The 18,928-nt window shown below is 44.7% G+C and overlaps 1 protein-coding gene across 1 annotated transcript in view; it reads right to left on the bottom strand.

Moving 5' to 3' along the window:
* Window positions 1-18,928, bottom strand: part of PTPRC (protein tyrosine phosphatase receptor type C) — a 102,399-nt gene that overhangs the window by 52,184 nt on the left and 31,287 nt on the right. The window contains 1 exon segment of the mRNA XM_032466457.1: window positions 3,363-3,389. Within this exon segment, the coding sequence (XP_032322348.1) occupies window positions 3,363-3,389 (27 nt within the window).

Raw genomic sequence — 18,928 nt, 5'->3', positions numbered from 1 at the left:
ACCTCTATTTTAAAAAAGTCTAAAATAAATAAATAAAAATAGTAAAAGCCATGGAACAGTTGCTAAAGGTAAAAATGGGGAAATGGAGCTAAAAGCAACTAGTCTCTGACCTCTTCCCACTTAATTGCTCGATTCTCAATGTGCAAAGCAACTAGGTTCAGAAGGATAAAATCCAAGGCATAAAGATGACTCCAAGAAATTGTAAAGAAAGAAAGAAGGAAGGAAGGAAGGAAGGAAGGAAGGAAGGAAAGAAAGAAAGAAAGAAAGAAAGAGAGAAGAAGAAAGAGAGGAAGGAAAGAAAGAGAAATTGTAAAAGATGTATCAATGAAGAAAAGAATAAAGATAAAATTGGGACGTGATTATGCAGAGGGCTAGGGTTCCAGGAGAAAAAAATAAAAGACCAAACTTCTAAAAGGCACACACTGATTTTTTTTTTAATTGATCAAATTCAAACAAAGCGAAGGCCAGGTAAAAGACTGGAAGCCAAATTTCATAAACAAATAGACGAATGACCCAAGTCTATAAAAATGGGTTTTTTTCATGACAACGAAAGAAACACAATTTGAGATACTGATATACCATCTCCCACAGCCCCAGTGCACCTCAGAAGAAGAAAGCTGAGAGGAGGCGGGGTGTGGTGGTGCTCACACAGCTGGCCTGAGAGCAGAGCGGGCCAATGGCACCGCGTGCTGAAGCCTCTGCGTCACGCTCTCTCGCCCGGAAACAGTGCTCCTTTATCTCAGAGAATGGGGGAGTTCGCCAGTTGTTTTAAAAAGGCAAAACAGCACTGTGATCGCTGAAGATTAGGATTATAGAGGTGTTTCCCTAATGTTCTCTGTTTGACATGTATTTACTTCTACGAATAGCACATTTTATGTTTTTCAATGTCTAATTAGTGAAAAATGGAGCTATATGCCACTAGTAGTTTTGTTCATTCAGCTCAACAAGGCTGGATGAGACAGCACAGCACAGATAGGGGAAGGGGGGACAACTGGGGGGGGGCTAGAAAAGGGGCAGAAATGCTAAGACAGGACAGAACTGAGAACAGGAACGGAGGGTCACTGACTAGGAACAGGAAGATGACACAGGGAGGACCCAGCTTCACTCGTGAATGTCACAGGTGACGTGAAATCCATGTTTGCTAAATACACATAAACCCTCTCTGAGCCCTGTAGACCCCCCTCCTCCCCTCCACGCCAGCGCCCAGGAAAGACCGCAGAGCGGTCTGTGATTACAGAGCCCCAAAGGGTCGCACGGTTGTTCTGTGTGTTATTTTCCAAAGAAAATGTCCAACCTCTAAAATTTCACATCCTAATAACTCACAAATACATATTTTTACTAATACATTTTCACCCTTAATTACATGCCATCACATCCAACTAAGTAACAGGCAAGGAATGTCTTCCTGTCTTTGGTGTAAAATCATAAATCTAACCTGTGTTCGTTCTCTCATTGATATATGTTGACTAAAAGGTGGGAATGACTGCCCTCTCCAAAAAGAATAAAAATTTAAAAATTAAAAAAAATAAACGTTCTCATCGCAAGAAAAAATTTATTAAAAAAAACATGTCAGGGAGGTGGAGGGGGGAGAGAAGATGGAAGAGAGGGAAGGAGGGGCTTGAAGTTCTGTCCAATAACATTAATTCACGTTCATCATTAGAGACTAGACCCATTATTTGTTTGCTATGTTTAGGTTGAACTCACTTGGGAGTGGCAGGGTTCCGATGATCCCTTTTGCTTTGAGGAAAATGTTGCAACCTTCTCCCTGTATCACCCACTCCATCCTTTTGTCAGATTTGAATTACAGAGAAGGAGAGTCACCCCAAACACCCCACAGGACAGTGCTCTACCGTTCTGAAGAGCCGCACCCCTAAGGCACTCTGGTCTGGAGCACATTTAGTCCCTGGTGTGTGAAGAAACGGTGTTCTGAGAGCCACCCTCCCACCCAGAAGTCCCGTCACCCTTGCACTCATTCTAAAGCTCCGTGCACACTCCCTGGGTTCATAAATAAGAGTTTAATTTAGGGTTAGGAGACGCGCTCCAGTTGCCAATCCCACGCGGTCCCCGCGCGCACGCTTTGCAGATGCGCTGGTTCCCACTGGTCTCCGTCCTGCTGGCGGTGTTTGGCAGGGGCCGTCCTGGATTGGCACCTGGGAATCACGGTTCTAACTCACCTGGCTCCATCCCCGGGAGGCTTGCGGTAACAGAGTCCATGCAGAGATCGTGGAAGCTCTCCGCAAGGTGAGGGTCACCTATCGTTTCAAACATTCACTCCCCTTTCCACCCCGTTCCCACCCCACCTGCAGAAGCAACCGGTCTCTGTGGTTGAGATGAACTTATCCTCCCGCAAAGGAGGAATGCCCAGCTGCGCCCCAGTAGGTGGCATAAGCCAATCACAATCCGCTAAGCGGCAGCGACTTTCGTGTACGGATGGAACCTCTCTGAGGCACTATAAAACTACAAAGTCCCAATATTACGCCTTTTAAAATTAAGACCGCACGCTTCTTACGCATATTCAGGAACATTTTGTTACAGTTCTTTGTTTCTGAAGTTCGGCATGAATTTTTCTTTAATTACAGAAATAGTTCCTTTAATAATCCAGTTCTCAGAACACTGTGAATGTGCCTCACTAGAACTGTGCCTTATAATGGTTACATCAGGTTATCTTAACGGCTTTACCTACCATTGCATAATGTCAACCATATAACTGATCAGGAAATCAAATAATATAATTTCATAACAGTAACACTTTAGCGATGTAATTAACTTTTAACCAGATGCAATCTAATTTCTCTCTCTTCTTTTGCACGTGATATGTATGAATTTATTGTCAGCATCTGCATTGCTTAAATTTATCTCAGGATTAGGACAACTTGTTAAAACTGAATTCAGTTGTGACAATAGAATTTGGAAATGATTATGACAAACTATCTTAAATAATGTCAAAGCTTTTCTCTTGCAGGAATTTATATGTATGTAATTATGTTTAGAATTCTCTCTAATTTCTCACATAGCTCCTTCACTATGAAGTTTTGTGATCAAACTAAAATAAATAAATTTATTTACAATGTTAAAATTAAAAAAGAGGTTGGAAATCTACCATGTGATTTGCTGTCCATATAAGAAAGGCTATACTTTATACACAAAATACATTTACAAGTAATAATATATATGTTCAGGTAGTTACCAAAACTTATAAGCAGGCATATTATGATCAAGAGAAGGTCAAGGACCATTCATGATTATAAAGCTTGTCCTTAAAAACGATTTCACTAGATGATAATGGAAAATTCTATCAATATTAAGTATATAAAATTGGCAACAAAAAATAAAGTAAGTAAAATCCAAATATTAATTCCTACCGTTAGTTGTAGTATCCACACCTTGTCCTGCAAAAAAAAAAAAAAGCATCTCTTAGAAAGATTCAAACTTCATACACACATGTGTAAATGTAAGTTAAATTTATGTATATACATGCATATACATGCGTGTGTGTGTGTATGTATATACACCTCTGTTAGTTCACATTTACAAAGTGGCAACTTTCAGTACCTTTTACCCCAATGAAACCATATTCCTCCTATTGCTATCACGTTTACAAAGCCCAGGTGTGTCAAAACTATGCTATTAGGTTTTGAAATCTCAGGTAAAATTTAAAAACATAATAGAATAAAGGAGAGCTACTGGAATTAATTTCTTGTCTGCAAAAGACTTTGAAAAGACTTCTCAAAAGGTTTTCCCAAGTGCATTCATTTATTGAGATAACGATTACTGATTGACTGGATAGGTCGGACCCTCTCGTGTTTAAGACACCTGCCTGCCTTGGGATTCCATGCTCTGAGGACACACTGATGGGAAAAAACTTTCTCCCCCAGAAGCGCCATCAGAGGTGCATGATCCTGTATTCTTCAATTACACCCCCCTGGTTTGTTCCACGAAATAAAATGTTTCTTTTTATTTTACGCACATATACGAAATATACAATATATAAATGTGCATAATTATTACAAGATATAGTTTAAAATACATAGACCATGTTCTTATTCTCTCACTATATTGTCTACTTTTCCTGAATCATTCATACTTAAGTATTGTTTTAAGTTTACATTATTTGCATCTGCATCCTTGCCCTGTTTACTCAGCGTTTACCCTTCTACCCGATATAAAATAACTTTCTTTTCATTTTTATCTTCCCATTAATAATCTTCCTTCTCCTCTCATTTTTTAAAATTTTATGTAGTCTTTCTTTTTCAGTTGATTTGGGGGGGTGGTAATTAGGTTGATCTGTTTAATTTTAGAGGAGGTGCTGGGGGCTGAACCCAGTACCTCGTGTGTGCTGAGCACACGCTCTACCACTTGAGCTGTTCTCTGCCCTCTCCTCTCATTTATTCTTATTTCCTTCTAAATTAGGTTCTTAGAGTTGTGATTTGCAAAAGAAGGAATAAGGGAAATAAGATACCGGTGTAGCAGTAGCTAACATCGCTCATGTTTTAAGCAAAAGGAAGAAGAGCCATCATGGTAACGGCTTGGAAGGAATTTCCCGTATCGCCGCATTCAAAATGTTCAAGTTGGTCTGCATGTGTGAACACACTTCATGTAATACCTGTCTCCTCTCTATCTGGGAAACAGAGAAGCTTTTAAATGTCTAAACCTATTTGATGTGCTCCTTCTCAATAGAAACACTTAAATCCTTGGAGCTTCAGATGAGTTAATTTGATTCAGTTAGGTCCAAGGCAGATTTATGGTTTTGCTGGCACGCTATTAGTGGCTCGTTTCAAGCATGGTGAAGGTTTCCTTTGCCCTGAAAAGCTCATAATCCGTAAGACATATAGATAAACAGAGAGAGGTGGAGACGGCCGTAGCCTCCAGCGGTCTGCAGAGACACTTAGGTTATCCATGCACCTGACTATGACTAAAAGCTAAAATTCCTTCCATCTGAGATCAGCAAGAATCATATAATAAGACGAGGAGGCGGGGAGGAGGAACCAAGTAGCCTTGGTTACGTAACAAAGAGCCTTGCACATAATAAGTGGTGGATAAGTCACTGTTGGATGATTCGGAGCATGAGCAAACGCAAGGGAGAAACCCGGCAGGCCTGGAGACAACGGCCTGGGGAGAAACGCCAAGAGCGAGTGTTAGAAACCTGATCCCGAGGCTGGACTTTCTTTCCTGCATGACGGAATCAATTCATATGGAGGAGAAATCGAAACATAGATCTGATGACAGAGAAGAGAGGAACCTTAGCGGTGCCTGTGCTAGCTCCATCGCTGACTCCACAGGTCGGACGGTCTACGGCTCCCACCCGCCCATCTGTGGCCACTGAAATACGTAGTGCAAAGGACACGGAGCACTTTATAAAAAGGAGTTATAACTTGTCACCTATTTATTGGGGACATGAGAAACACGATGAGGGGCTGATAAGGAAGCTGTTTCTTCTTTTCTCACTTAAGCGCTATGAATCCTAGAGTCAATATGACAGAAATGTTTCTGACCCATTTATCAGGCCACATACATGTTAACAGCTCCGGAGATATTCATTTAATTCCAATCAGTTCGAAAGCAATGCATTTTTTTAAAGGAAAGCGATGATGTGTAGCGTTTTAATCTACGTCTTGAAAAGGAGAGCAAACTGTTACCAAAATGAAGATGAAAGTTTGTAGAGATTTATCTTTTTTAAGAATGTTTCAAGAAACAATACTTTATTTTAATAATATTTTATTATTATTCTAGAATATATTATCCTAACAGTATTTTATTGTTACTAACTGCTAATATTCATTGTTTCCTGAGTGCCAGGCACTACGCTAAGCCCTCTGCTTGCATTTTCTTTCCTAAGCATCACAGTGGCTCCCAGAAGCTTAGAGACGGCAGGGGCCGTGGCTGAGTTCTCGGGGCTGGTCCGTGCGAGCCCGGACTTGGCCTGAGCCCATCTGACTGCACAGGACCGGCTCTCCACCTTCAGGCATCCCGCTTTCCCCATCATCTCGTCCTGCAAGCTTTTCCTCACATCCGACCTTTCAGCAAGGACATTATTCTAGCCAGTGCTACAGGTTCCATAGAGACTGGTGTTTGTTAACAGCTCATAAGCTAAGTAAAAACAAAAAAGCATCTTAATCAGGATTGCTCCGCAGAGCAAGTGATCAGTCGTGCTACACCTGCTAAAGTGAACTTAACACTGAACACAGACTTTCAGATTAAATGCAGTGTGCTGAGTGAATGCTCTGCGTATGTCACAGACAGAGAAAATGCAGCAGTGTGTCCATCTACTGCAGGATGTTATTTCACCAGGAAAGTCAACCAAACAACAGTAACATCCAACAAAGTATTGCAGCTCCCCACACACCTCTTGTTTAGCTGTGAAGTGGCTTCCGGAGCTTGGAACAGAGAAATACCTCGTCTGTGTAACTACATACCTATCTGTGCCGCCATCTACGTATTCCTGATCTGATCATGCCCCCACAGCCAACATTTCCCCCGAACCCTTTAATCCTCAATACCAGAAAATCCAGCATCCATGGAAAACAGCGTAATATCTAAAAACCGATCACTCTCCTTTTTCTTCTGCCTTCGTGCTGGCTTCCCACAAAGGATCCCCGAGTTGAATATGCATTTTTTCTACCAATCTATCTCAAAATCTGATCCTAAATTCTCCCACCAAGTGATAGTAAAACACAATAGCATTCCTCATGCTTTATTTCACCTTCTTTGTAGAGGACTACACACACAGACACACACAGACGCACGCAGACACACAGAGACACGCAGACACACACAGACACACACAGACACAGACACACGCAGACACACGCAGAGACACCAGCCTCCTGTCATTTTGAAAGACAACTCCGAGCCCTCGGCATCACAGTTGAGACTTGGGATGCGACTAAAATGACTTGTTTCACAGTCACAAAACCCTATAGGCAGATATACCGTCTCTGTAGCACTCAGGTAATATCTAAAGGACATATTTCCCCCCTCCCCCCAAAAATGATCCAACGACTTTTACAGAAACATCAGCGGGACACCAACAAGCACTCCCGCAGAGCCTGGCTCCCCGCACGAGGAAAGGCAGCGGGTAGGTGAAGTGATGTGCGTCCTCAGAGGGGACCGCACCAGCAGCCGTCTGCACAAGGTGTCAACATCTCACCCCATTTTGTAACTCTTCCTCAGTTCTCTGAGCAGTGATTTCAAGTGTCTGTTGCATTTCGTGAACCGGACATCATCAGAACATTAGCAAAATCACAGCAGGAGGGACCAGCGCTGAACAAGACCTGGTAAGAGTGCTTGTAGGAGTCATTTAGTTGTGTCACGATCTACCCATTTGGCTGCTGGGTTTAGCCACGGAGTGATCTGCCTGGCCAACCAGGTCACCTCCGCTGTCTGGAGTGGGTGACAGCCCTAGTTCGTGCATCACTTGAAAGCAACCATTTACAGTTAGTGGAGTCACATGAACCCAAAGCAAATAAAACATCTGCCTAAAGCACTCAATAACCAGTGCATAATAAATGCCCGCTTAACATTAGGAGGCTGTGTCCATATAAATAACGTTACAACGTATGTAAACATTATCTGTGAATAATGCTGGGAGGGTGTGGAACGCGGGGAAAGAAAAATGTGAAACAGTAAGAAATAAGAGGGCACGTACTTAGGGTGTGACAATGAAAGAAAAGCAGCATCAAACACCGCGTTTCTCTAAGTCTAAGCTGCGCCGAGTGTGCCCTTAAGCTCTGCGCCCACGTCTCGCCAGGTGAGCACAATAAAGCAGAGTGCCGCCGTGCACCTGCGGCTTCCGTGTGTTACCCTTTGACTTTTACTTCTGGGGGCAACATTTTCTACACCTTCTTTTTCCTTTGTAAGTGCCTGTTTTCATCATTTAGACAAAGGAATATTTAGAAATATCCCAGTAGGTGGCACCATAGCACCAGAAATCTGTAGATCATTTGTGCTTTAAACCTGTGCCTGTGAATCACCCATGGAATTGACGAGGTACAAGAAACAGAGGAAAATGTAGATAACAGACCACTTGATCTTCAAAGCTGTGTTATTCTAATACATGTATTGCTACCGAATTTACCTTTCCCAATATGTTTCTTTTACAACTCAAAATGTTTAAGTGATGGCAAATCAGTTACCTTGAAGTCACACCCCTAAGTCCCCCATCAGAGATTTCAGCAAAAAACTAAGGAATTAATGGAGTGAAAATGACATTTCAAAAGACGTACTCGGGCTTTACATACCAACCATTACCACCACCCCTCTCCCCCCCACCCCAGCCATTCCCATCTCCCCTCCCCCCACCCTTCCCTTACCTCTGCAAAAAGAATGGAATGCCATTTCCAAAGGGATTTAAACCTGTCTAGTTCAGTAAATCTGAGAAAAATACAAGGACAGAAGGGGGAAACAGAAGAGACAACATAAATGCTTATTTTCAGCGTCCAGCCTAAAATTAATGGTGGCATGTCTTAAAAGTTGAGAATGCAAACCTGACCTCCATAGACACAAAGGCCACCCAAAAATGGAAAAAAAGCAAATCAGGACAAAAATAAGGGTCCACGAAAACAGATATGTACGGTTTTCCTTGCTCACTAAGTATATAATAATAGTAAAGCAGGAAGATAAAAATGAAAGGATTGCACTTTTACTTATTCTGCAAATCTGATATAGAGTTCACAGACAGCAAACCCAAGGAGTCCACAACAAATTAATAAGCATCTCTGGAGAAAGCTCTCCGTGCAAGTGACAAGCGAGGCATTATCTGGATTTCAGAGACCACAGGACAGTCTTCCTTCTTTCCATCAGTAAATACAATAATCGCAGGAACAGTTTACTGAAACAGTGTGTATCAGACAGTATGCAGACCTCTTTGCATATTTTTGCCCTTAAATATCCCAGAAAGTTAATGAGTTGGCAATTATTTTTCCTATTTCACAGGAAATGAAACTGAGACTTACAAGAGTTTAGTAAATCATTCGCAGACACACTCAGGAAGGAGCAGATGGACAGAAGACTGTCCACGGCTCGTTTTCTTATTATTTATGCAGACTTTGTGCTAAAGCATTGGGTCTATTGTTATCAGCGCCCAAAATCCCACAAACCAACCAGAAAATAATTTTAGACATCTCAGTGGGTATAGAAACCTAAGATTTTAATATCTATTGACATGTAGCTCCTTTGATAGGTAAGGAAACTAAGGCCCAGTGAGTTTAAATGCCTTTCTGACTTCATGCAATTTAGTTACAGCCATAATGTACACATTCCACCAATTACACAGAATTTCAACAGACCTTTTTGGCGGCCTCACTCTTAAATGCAATAGTCATCCAAGAAACACAGACAGAAGCCTTTAAGGACAGAGACCAAGAGAAACAAAAGGGAGACCCGGGAGAAACAAGACAGTACAAGACCCTGAAACCAACTGCAATTCATCTTCTCAGAAATGAGACAACATTGCATCTGTGGGCAAAACAAGGGGAGATAAAAACAATACTCCAAGATCAAGCAAGGAAGTCAATAGATGCTGGCTACAATTTTTGAAATAAAAGAAAAAAGAAACAGCAGGACAGCAGAAAATACCATTTAAAGGTGCTGAAATCACCTAGTGTTTGTTTTGGCTTCTGGGAAAATGGAGGATGGGGAGGAGGATGGGGAAGACGATGCGGGGGAGCGATGGGGAGGAGGGAGGATGGGGAGGAGGATTGGAGGGATGGGAGGAGGATGGGGAGGAGGATGGGGAGGAGGATGGAAGGGATGGGAGGGATGGGGAGGAGGATGGGGAGGAGGAGTGAGGGATGGGAGGGAGGATGGGGAGGAGGATGGGGAGGAGGGATTGGGAGGAGGATGGGAGGATGGGGAGGCGGATGGGGAGGGGATGGGAGGAGGCTGGAGGATGGGAGGGAGGATGGTGAGGGGGATGGAGGGAGGGGGATGGGGGAGGATGGGGAGGATGGGGAGGAGGATGGGGAGGAGGATGGGAAGGGGAGGATGGGGAGGAGGATGGGGGAGGATGGGTGGAGGATGGGGAGGATGGAGGGAGGAGGATGGGGGCAAGGACCAATCCTACTTACTGTAGACCTTACAGAACTGTTTAAACATTCAGCTCACACACACACACGTGAATAAAAACACAAGTAAAAAGGAAATGTATCAGTCTGCAAAGCTGAGCTGACAATAAACAGGGCAAATACACAGGCCCCTGGGAGGAGAGATAAAATTTTAAATTCATAATTTTTTAAATGCAGCAATCACACCCAGCTGTCTCCCAGCAGCCGTCACGTGCAACAACACAAGCATTCCTGCTCGTCTGTAGGTGCATGCAAGTGTGCACTCATCCCCGAAAGCAGGCGTGCATTTGTATGTCTTTTATATTTGGCTTAAAGCATCATGTTATCAATTTCTGCCATTTCAATTAACTAAACAAATAACAAGAAAAAATTAATACACACAAGATGACCATCTATAGAAGATTAGTCACTTTGCCTTACTTTCTATCTTAAAATACTTATCTATAAATCACAGGGGGGAAAACAAGATTGTTACTTCCTGTGTGATGACAGCCAACCTGAGATCCTTGATTCAGATTCGCGTGTCTTAAAATGGCCCACAGCCAAACTCTTTTTCAGAAGTGCATCATGCTATGTGACCCTTGGAAAGATTTATACAGTGTGTTAATGCAGTAGAGGCAAAGAGAAATGTATGCAGCTCTGCTCAACCCAGAATCTCCCCCAAAGCATTTGCCACAAACCCGTTTCTTCCGTGGATATTTTGTAGACACTGTCATGGACAAGAGGACCAGGGGACCTCAGTGTCCTGAGATCCCAGCCTGTGATGCTGGTTTGCGTCTGTGATGTGCAACTGTATGTAATATATTAAACATAGAGATGAAATCAGATTAAAAATCCTGGGCTTCACCCCTGCAAATTCTACTGAGTGGATCTGAGGTGAGAGGTGGCTGGGGCAGTGGAATCGTCTTACAGCTCTGATGGTTCTGGCGGTGAGAAGCAAGGGCTAAGGGTGATTGGTGAAAACACTTCCTCATGCGTGGCCTCGTTAAAAACATTTCTCAGAATAGGTTTATTTTTGTATTAAGTGTGTCTTTATTTCTTAAGAAAATGTCCATTTTCCTTTATAAAAATCCAGGGATAAATACCAAATTTATAAAATATACTCAGGATAGCAAAAGCTGTATTATATTATATTAATCTTTAGGAAGCATATGTTTTCATACCTCTTCACTTCCTCCAGGGTGGGGAACGAGCATAATCAAAGAAACGAAGAGTCACCAAAGGACGCTTGCCCAGGTGGTGACATTGCTTTATCAGTGTCTTTGGTGCTGTTAATAGTTTTTGCTGTTTGTTAACCAACTACTGGGTAGGCGGTGCTATGGTAAACAAGGGCACGCATTTATCTAATCAGAAACCCCACAAAGCAGATAGCATGGTCCTCTTTTTACAGATGAAGGCTCTATCTAATAAAGATATTCATCTATTTACTAATAAATATATGAAGGCTAGAGAGCTCAGAAGAGAGTTTGGTTTTGAATGCAGATCCGTCTGACTCCAAAAAGGTCCAAGCTTATTCAACTAGACACTCCCACAAGGGGAACATGATTAATTCTAAATCCAGTAGCTGCACTAAAGAGACCCAAGATGAGTAATGTGTCGAGTGTGAACCATCAAAGTGGGATTCGGAGTAAGTCACGCACTGAAATTAAGTTTTACAAAGTGCAAATAGCTGAACAATGGCTATAAAAGAGGTAGATTCTTACTGTTTAGAAAGGCGGGGGTGGGGGTGGGGTGAGGGGGCTGTGAACAGGCCTGTAAAAAACCCAAAATCAAGCTATGAACTTAGCCTTCAGTATTTTCACCCAAATCTTCAAGGAAGGAAAAAGAGAACATGCCGGAAAAGGGCTTGCTCTGATTGTGCCCATGCTTCAAAACGAAACAACGGAACCAAGAGCTTGCGCAGGACCAAACCTACGCCCCTAGAAGGAGTGGGCGAGGGAAAGAGGGGGCTGGGGGGGGTGCAGAAAGTGGGGGGGGGGTCGTGCATGGATCCAGCGATGCGTTCAATGACTTACGGCACCGTCCACATTTTTTAAACGAACCGGGAGTGAAATTAAAATTACGCCATTTTTTTGGTGACCTAAATACAAGATAACAAGGAAAACGCAGATCAACACTAGGCTGCAGTGAGGAGTCTGCCCAACAACTGGTTTCCCGTCTCACAGAAGGGTCCGAGGGTCTGCCGAGGCCCCAGGAGTGCAGGGAAGTAAAAGCAAACGCTGGGGCGGGGGGTGGGGGACGACGGGGGTGACGGAGGGATAAACTGGGGAGTTGGGGATTTGCAGGCACTACTGCTGTGTACCAAACATATAAACAGCAAGGTCCTCCTGCACAGCACAGGGAACTGCAGTCAGTATCTTGCAATCAAACAGCTTATAATGAAAAAGAATACGAAAAGGAATATGTATGGACGCCTGAATCACCAGGCTGTGCACCAGAAACTAACACAACATTGCCAACCGACTAGACTCCAATAAAAAGAAAGAAAAAAAAAAAAGCAAAGGCTGATAAACGCACTACTAACTTCTCATTTCCTGGTGCTGAAAGCTCCCAACAGAAACACTTGATTGACTTTCAGAATCATTAAAGGAGCGGGGCCTAACGGGAGCAGCTCCCCGCTCAGATAGGCGAGGTTTTCAGCGGCTCTTGCCCCCGGACGGCTGCTCGCACGGCCAGAGCAGCGGCAGCGGCGCTTCTGCGCCTGCGGTTTCTCCCCCTTGCTGCACTTCTGTTTTTCTGATTCTGAGCCTTTATAGGAAAGGAAGAGGTGTAGCTGGTGCGGTTAGGCGCGCGGGCCTCTGCAAATGCTGCAGCGCGTTACCATGGCGCCGGCATCCTCCGCCCCACGTCGGGGAGAAACCACAGGTCTCCAGCCGACGGTGGGGCCGGCTGATAAGGCCAGGAGCTGCAGCGAAGCTGGATGCAGGTTGCTGTGCTTTTGTTTCAATGAAGAGGTGGTTCCAAAACGCTGGAGGACGAGGAAGAGGACTCGTTTCCCTTGGAAGCACTTCGTTTGGAAAAGCGTTTGCCAATGACATTTTAATGTGAAAAAAAAAAAGTTCAATCCAATCTTCTCTCCAGTAACATAAAAAGTCACCCCCTCCTGGGCCCGTGATGAAATCTGATTCATTAATTACCTAGCTGCAACTTGGAGAAAAGAGATTGGCAGTGGAAGAGAGATGGCCTAGAGGCCAGTGAGGCAGCTGCCCTGGTTTGTAAATAGAATGCACACTCCTCTCACCTCAAGACGATGAAATGGCCAGAGAGGAGGCGAGGCTATTTTGAAAAGTGCAGAACCCTTCACCATCTCTTAAGGCTGTTCCTCCCCCCACGACATACCACATCAACCCTACTGTCCCAAGCTGGAGGAGTGAGGTGACTTCCTTAGTGTCACACTTGGAGTCTCGTGAAAGGTCACGCCGGAGAAGCAGAAGCAGTACAGAGGGGCTCGCTGCCTTTCCATGTCACCTGACACTCTTCAATCAACAGTTTTCCATGCTGAGTATTTCTACTGACTGTCCAGGTCATTGCTAAAAATAATAGTTTCAGGGCATAGAAAATACTAACCTAGTGTATGAACATCCAGAAATCACCTGTCCTGGAAAAGGTCAGGAGACCATTTTTATTTGACTTTTACAGAAAAGTTCATATTGGGTGAGTTTTTCATGCCTTTTTCTGTCAGGAAGGTTTTCCTCTGTCATGAGTGAAAAAGGAACAGGTTTTTGAATGCCTGCTCCCCTCGGCCTACCTCTGCATGATCAGCGGTGTTACTCTTGTTTTATAAATAAGGAAAGAAAGAGACTTGACGTTGAAATAAATTGCTCCAATACAGAGTGAGTGAGTAACTGCCAAAACTCAGTCGCAAGTTTGCCAGACCCCAAAGCACCTGCGTTTTTTACCAACTGAACAAGGCCACCTTCTGGGAGTGGAGGACTCCACATTCATTTCACGTGATCCTTGCACTTTGAGTCCACGGTCTGAGAACACCTCCTCTCTGGGCTCTGGGCTCCTTTCCCTTCCCCTGCCTTCTCCCTGGTCCAAGCACCCATCCTGTCCTCATTCACCAGCCTTTATACTCAGTTCTGAATTGTGACTGCCCCGCCCCCCACACGCATGCCGGATACAGCCACCGCGTCCACCTTCTTTTTTTTTAATGGAGGTCCTGGGGGTTGAACTCAAGACCTCACGCATGCTCAGCCCACGCTCTGCCGCCCCACGAGTCCACTCTTAGAAGGTGCTGACATGCGCTGTTCTCATTAAATTATTTTAGTAGCAGATTCTAAAATCTTTACTATTATTACTGAAAACCTTTCCCAGTCCAGCTCTGACTTGCCTTTCCAATAACAGTATCAATGTGCTTAACTGAAATCACTCGTTTCAAACTCAGCTCAAATGCAATTTATGGCAACCCAGCAGGATTTAAGCACTTGGCGCCTTCCTCCCTGTCAGTTTAATCTGACCCTAGCCTGCAGTATCTTTCCTTCTTTTAACGACCCTGGAGCCATCCTCCAGACTTGGTTCAAATTCCAACCTCATGGCAATTTCCTGGTCTCCCCAGGCCACTAAGGTCTTCTGACTTCTAGAATAATAATCATGTCGCACTCATGGGGATGTTGATCATAAATTGACTTTAATTAGTTATCTTTTTACGTAGACTGGTCCAGTTAAGCTCATAGACTGTGAAAACAGCGCAAGGGAGTGTGACCTTGGAAAGGTGACATACCCTCTCTGAACAGCAGTCCTTCAGTTAATCTGTAATATCTACTCGTCAGGCTCTATGCCTGTTCGATAAGATACTGGCTGTGAAGCTCTTAGTTAAGCACCCAGCCCTTGAGTAAGCGCTGAGCACTTCCTCACTTAGGAAATCAAAAATGGTCCTAATCACTGTTTTTGTCACCACCATCGCAGCGACCACCTCTGGGCACTGGACTTCTTAACTCTCTGTGTGTCTCCTACAGGTGCCGGTGAAACCGGCACCCCTCGCATTTCCACAGCAAAGGCTCGTTTACGGAAGGTAAATAATAAATACCTCGGGTTTTGGTCTTAGTCGAGCTCCCGCACGCGTTCCCTCAGTGACACAACTTTGAGCAATGTGATTTTGAAACTCCCTGTAAGATATGGGATGTGTAATTCCTCATTTCACAAGACGGTATTGTGGTTCCTCTTGCCATTTTCATGTGCTTTTGAATTTTCATATACATCGATATTTATGGCCTGCGATGGAGAACAGAATGCAAAACAATGCCCAGAATGACCTGGGCTTTGCATTGGGCTCAGCTGGCCTGGCTTTGAATCCTAGCTCAGCCCGTCAGGACCTGGTGCAGGTTAAAGAATGCCTGCGGGCTTCGTTCTCCTTGTGCAGAGACAGAATCACACACCCAGTGTGTGTGTGAGTAAATGGGATGATGAGATGTAGTGGTGGTACAGGGCTTCTCGAAACAGACAGCAGGCACACAGGTGGTGTCAAGTAAATGTTCATTCCAGTCAACACCATCCATCCCTCTGCCTTTTCCGCTTGGTGGCCATCGATGGTGACCCTTTTGCAATGGGCACCAGGAACCCAGTGGTAGTTAGAGCTCTTTTAAGAGGCTCTTGGGGCTGAGCCATGTATTCATTTACTTGGCCCGCCAGATCTCATTTTGTTTTTAATTATGAGGTAGGTAAAAATCTGTACCTGCTTACTGTCTTGAATTCTGAATTTCCGCATGATTTTTCCTATGGTTAATGCCACTTGCGCTGGGCAAGAAATTTAGAGTCCAGAGTTCACAGGCAGAATGCGGTATTCCGTGTGCCCTTGGCTTGGATGCTCTTAGCACAGGCAGTGCTGTGTTTTATGCATTCCTTGTGCACTCCCCCCACCGCGTAGGAGGGCTTTAAAAACATCTTATTGAGATCAAGGCTTATGAGTGACAGCAAAGATACCAGCCCTCAAACACACATGACTTCCCAATCACCTCTCACCCGTGATTCTATCTCTGCAGCAGCAGTGGACACGGCTGGGCCCCACGGGCTCTGAGTCCCAGGCCGCCCCTCCCAAAGGTGCTCAGACACCAGGGCCATGTCGTCTGGGTCCCAGACATCAGGCCATCACCTAGAAAACTACCCCAGAACCCCTCACTGACTGCACGGATGTGTAGTTTGACAAACGCACCAAAAAAAGATTGTCACAGCTGGACGGAGGAAGACACAGCCTCTTGTCAGCCTCACACTCAGTTCACCGTCCCTCCTCACTGACTGGCAGAGACACTCCCCAAAGGCAAAAGAACACCGCAGGCTTTTAAAGCGGTGCTAAGATCATCGCCCTTTCAGAACCTCAGAACATGGCTTCTCTCTGCCTGAGAACTCGGTGGCCAGGGCCAGCCTGGGTGTCCACACAGCCCGTCAGGCTCCATGTGCTGCACTGAGGCTGGTTTGACTGAATCAAGTTATTTAAAAAGCACAAAACAACAACCCCAAGCCCCTCAGTAATAGTGGAGAGAGGACATGGAGGGGCCCAAGTAAAACTGCTCTTTGTGGGTCTGTTTCCCACGATAGCCGTGTCTTTTACTGCCTTTTTCACGTTAAGGCGCAGTTTTAATCTCACAGAGCACCCACAGCCTTGAGTTTGAGGCACAGCCCTCAGTTCTGAGGCAGGAATGGTATTCTGATCATCGGCAGAGCTCTGGACAGGCTTACGGGACATCAGCAGGGAGAGCAGAAGTGAGCCCACCCATTTCAGATCCAGGCACGCAGCTGCTGGTCAGATAAAGCTGGACTTTAAGAATAAGATTGCCTGGGGGAGGGGAGAGTTCAATGGTGGAGCTCAAGCTTAGCATGCATGAGGCCCTGGGTTCAATCCCCGTGCCTCCATTAAAAAAAAGGTAGAATAAAAAAAAATATTGTTTAAAGACCGAGTTGAAGATTAACCTTTTAAGAAAAAGAATAGGGGCGCTGTCATCCTTTTGTAGTGATAAACCCTTCCAGAGAAAATGGACCACTTGGGTTTGAATGATCAGTTCATTAACATATTTTTATAACTTACACCAAATTCACAAAGATAGAAAAATAATTCTATGCCTGATCTATGAAAAGGAAAAAGATTTATTTTCATTTTTTGCATCACTTTGTCTGATTATGCTCATCTACTCCAGTTGACCCTAATCAGGGGGGCGATGAGGCCCAGATCAAGTGGGTTCTTACTGTTAACGAGATGTTGACAATGGCATAGACTTTTTAAAAGAATAAAAGCTAAACGTGCTCACAGCTTTTCATAGATGTGGACAGCATCCTTCACCTAAGGCAGTGATGGTGAACTTGAGATACTGGTCCAGACGCCCATAAAAAGAAGACACAGTCTTGAGGCCAGAGAGGCAGTGCCTTTTTTACTGCATGTGAGGAGTAAGGAAATGAGGGAAATAAAGGTCTTTGGTTTAAGAAGATAAATTTGGATTCAGTGGAAAGTGTGTAGACACAATTTTTTTCAAAAAAGTTGTAATTGCTCTTTCACGGTATATCCAGAGAATACCCAGAAGTCTGCTGGCCAAAGAGCCTTTCCTTTGAGGGTTTAGCCCCCAGGTGCGCACGTAATTCATCCACAGTGTGAAAAATCAGTGAATTAAATCTTTGGAGAGAAGTATCTGTGAATATTTAGTGACTCCAAAATTCTTAAATTTGGGTTTGCTTTTTAAAAGATACCAGCAAAGTAAAAAAAAAAAAAAAAAAAAAAAAAAAAAAAAATCTATGTCTCACAAACCTTTCCGTCTCAAAAAAATCTATGTCTCACAGAAGCTTATTTCTGGGGAAATTCTGTTTCATTTTGAGAATATATTCTTCTGCATTCTTTCCTACTACTTTGTTGATTTTTCCATAAAAGACTGCATTCCTTAATACCACTGGGGGGTGAGAAGAACAAACTCTTCCATTCTTCAGAATAACAAACTGAGGGTGAGAGCGTGGACTTAGCCTCTGTCATGGAAACAGGCAAAACAGCGTCTGTTTGTTTACTGAAAACAAATAGTTCCCTCTTTATTGACTCACCCTAAGTATTTTCAAGTTCCTTTGATGTACATGAGTCCATGTTTGATGCTAAGGACACACGGTCCTTGGCCTCAAGCAACCTACAGGCTATGAGACACACAGTCACAGCGATGCAGTCATAACAGCACTAACGCACCCAGCACGTACGTGCCAGGCGCCACACAAGACGGCCCGCACCCCCTGTGTGTGTGGACCACGTGTGTGAGCGTCCTCCATCACCGCAGTCACATGGGTATGTGTGACCGTTATCCCGATTTCAGAGCCGAGGAGAACATAGCATCACACGGCTTGTCCAGGGCGCTTCACCTGGTGTGCGGCACAGGCAGGGCTGAGACCAGACAGGACGGCGCCGAGTCCGTTCTCCCCATCACTGGGCTGCCACCACCCGGCGACCTGCCAAGTGCTGCAGTGAGCCAGGTGCAGCGTGCTGGGGAAGGAGAAAGAGTGCCTAACCCGGCCTCGGGTGATCGTGGGTGATACCCCCAAAAAAAGCAATGTCTAAGTAGAGGGGGACCCGTGGGCGTCGGGCAGGAAGGGAAGACAAGTCTTTCAGAGCAAGAGAGGAGCGTGGCCCAGAGTGGAGAAACCAGCACAGCTCAGAAAGTGAAAGCTGTTCTTCGTGGCTGGAAAGCCAGCAGCACGGTCGGCCGGAAGGCTAGCAACGTTTCTGGAAGCGAAGCGCACGGCCGCTGGCGAAGGGCCTCCTGTTACAGCCTCAGGAGTCTGAGCGTTATTCTCAGGCAGCAGGAGCCACGGCAGAGCCCTGAGCCGGCGAGTGGGCCCCCCTGGCTGTGCCGAGTGGAGCTCAGGGAGGGGAGAGGAGGCTGCAAGAAGCTTCCAGAAGGCTGGCT

Source organism: Camelus ferus, chromosome 23 (genome assembly GCF_009834535.1).
Source record: "Camelus ferus isolate YT-003-E chromosome 23, BCGSAC_Cfer_1.0, whole genome shotgun sequence".
NCBI classification, from domain to species: domain Eukaryota; kingdom Metazoa; phylum Chordata; class Mammalia; order Artiodactyla; family Camelidae; genus Camelus; species Camelus ferus.
Note: the sequence above shows the minus strand (reverse complement) of the source record. Positions and strands in the feature narration are given on the sequence as shown.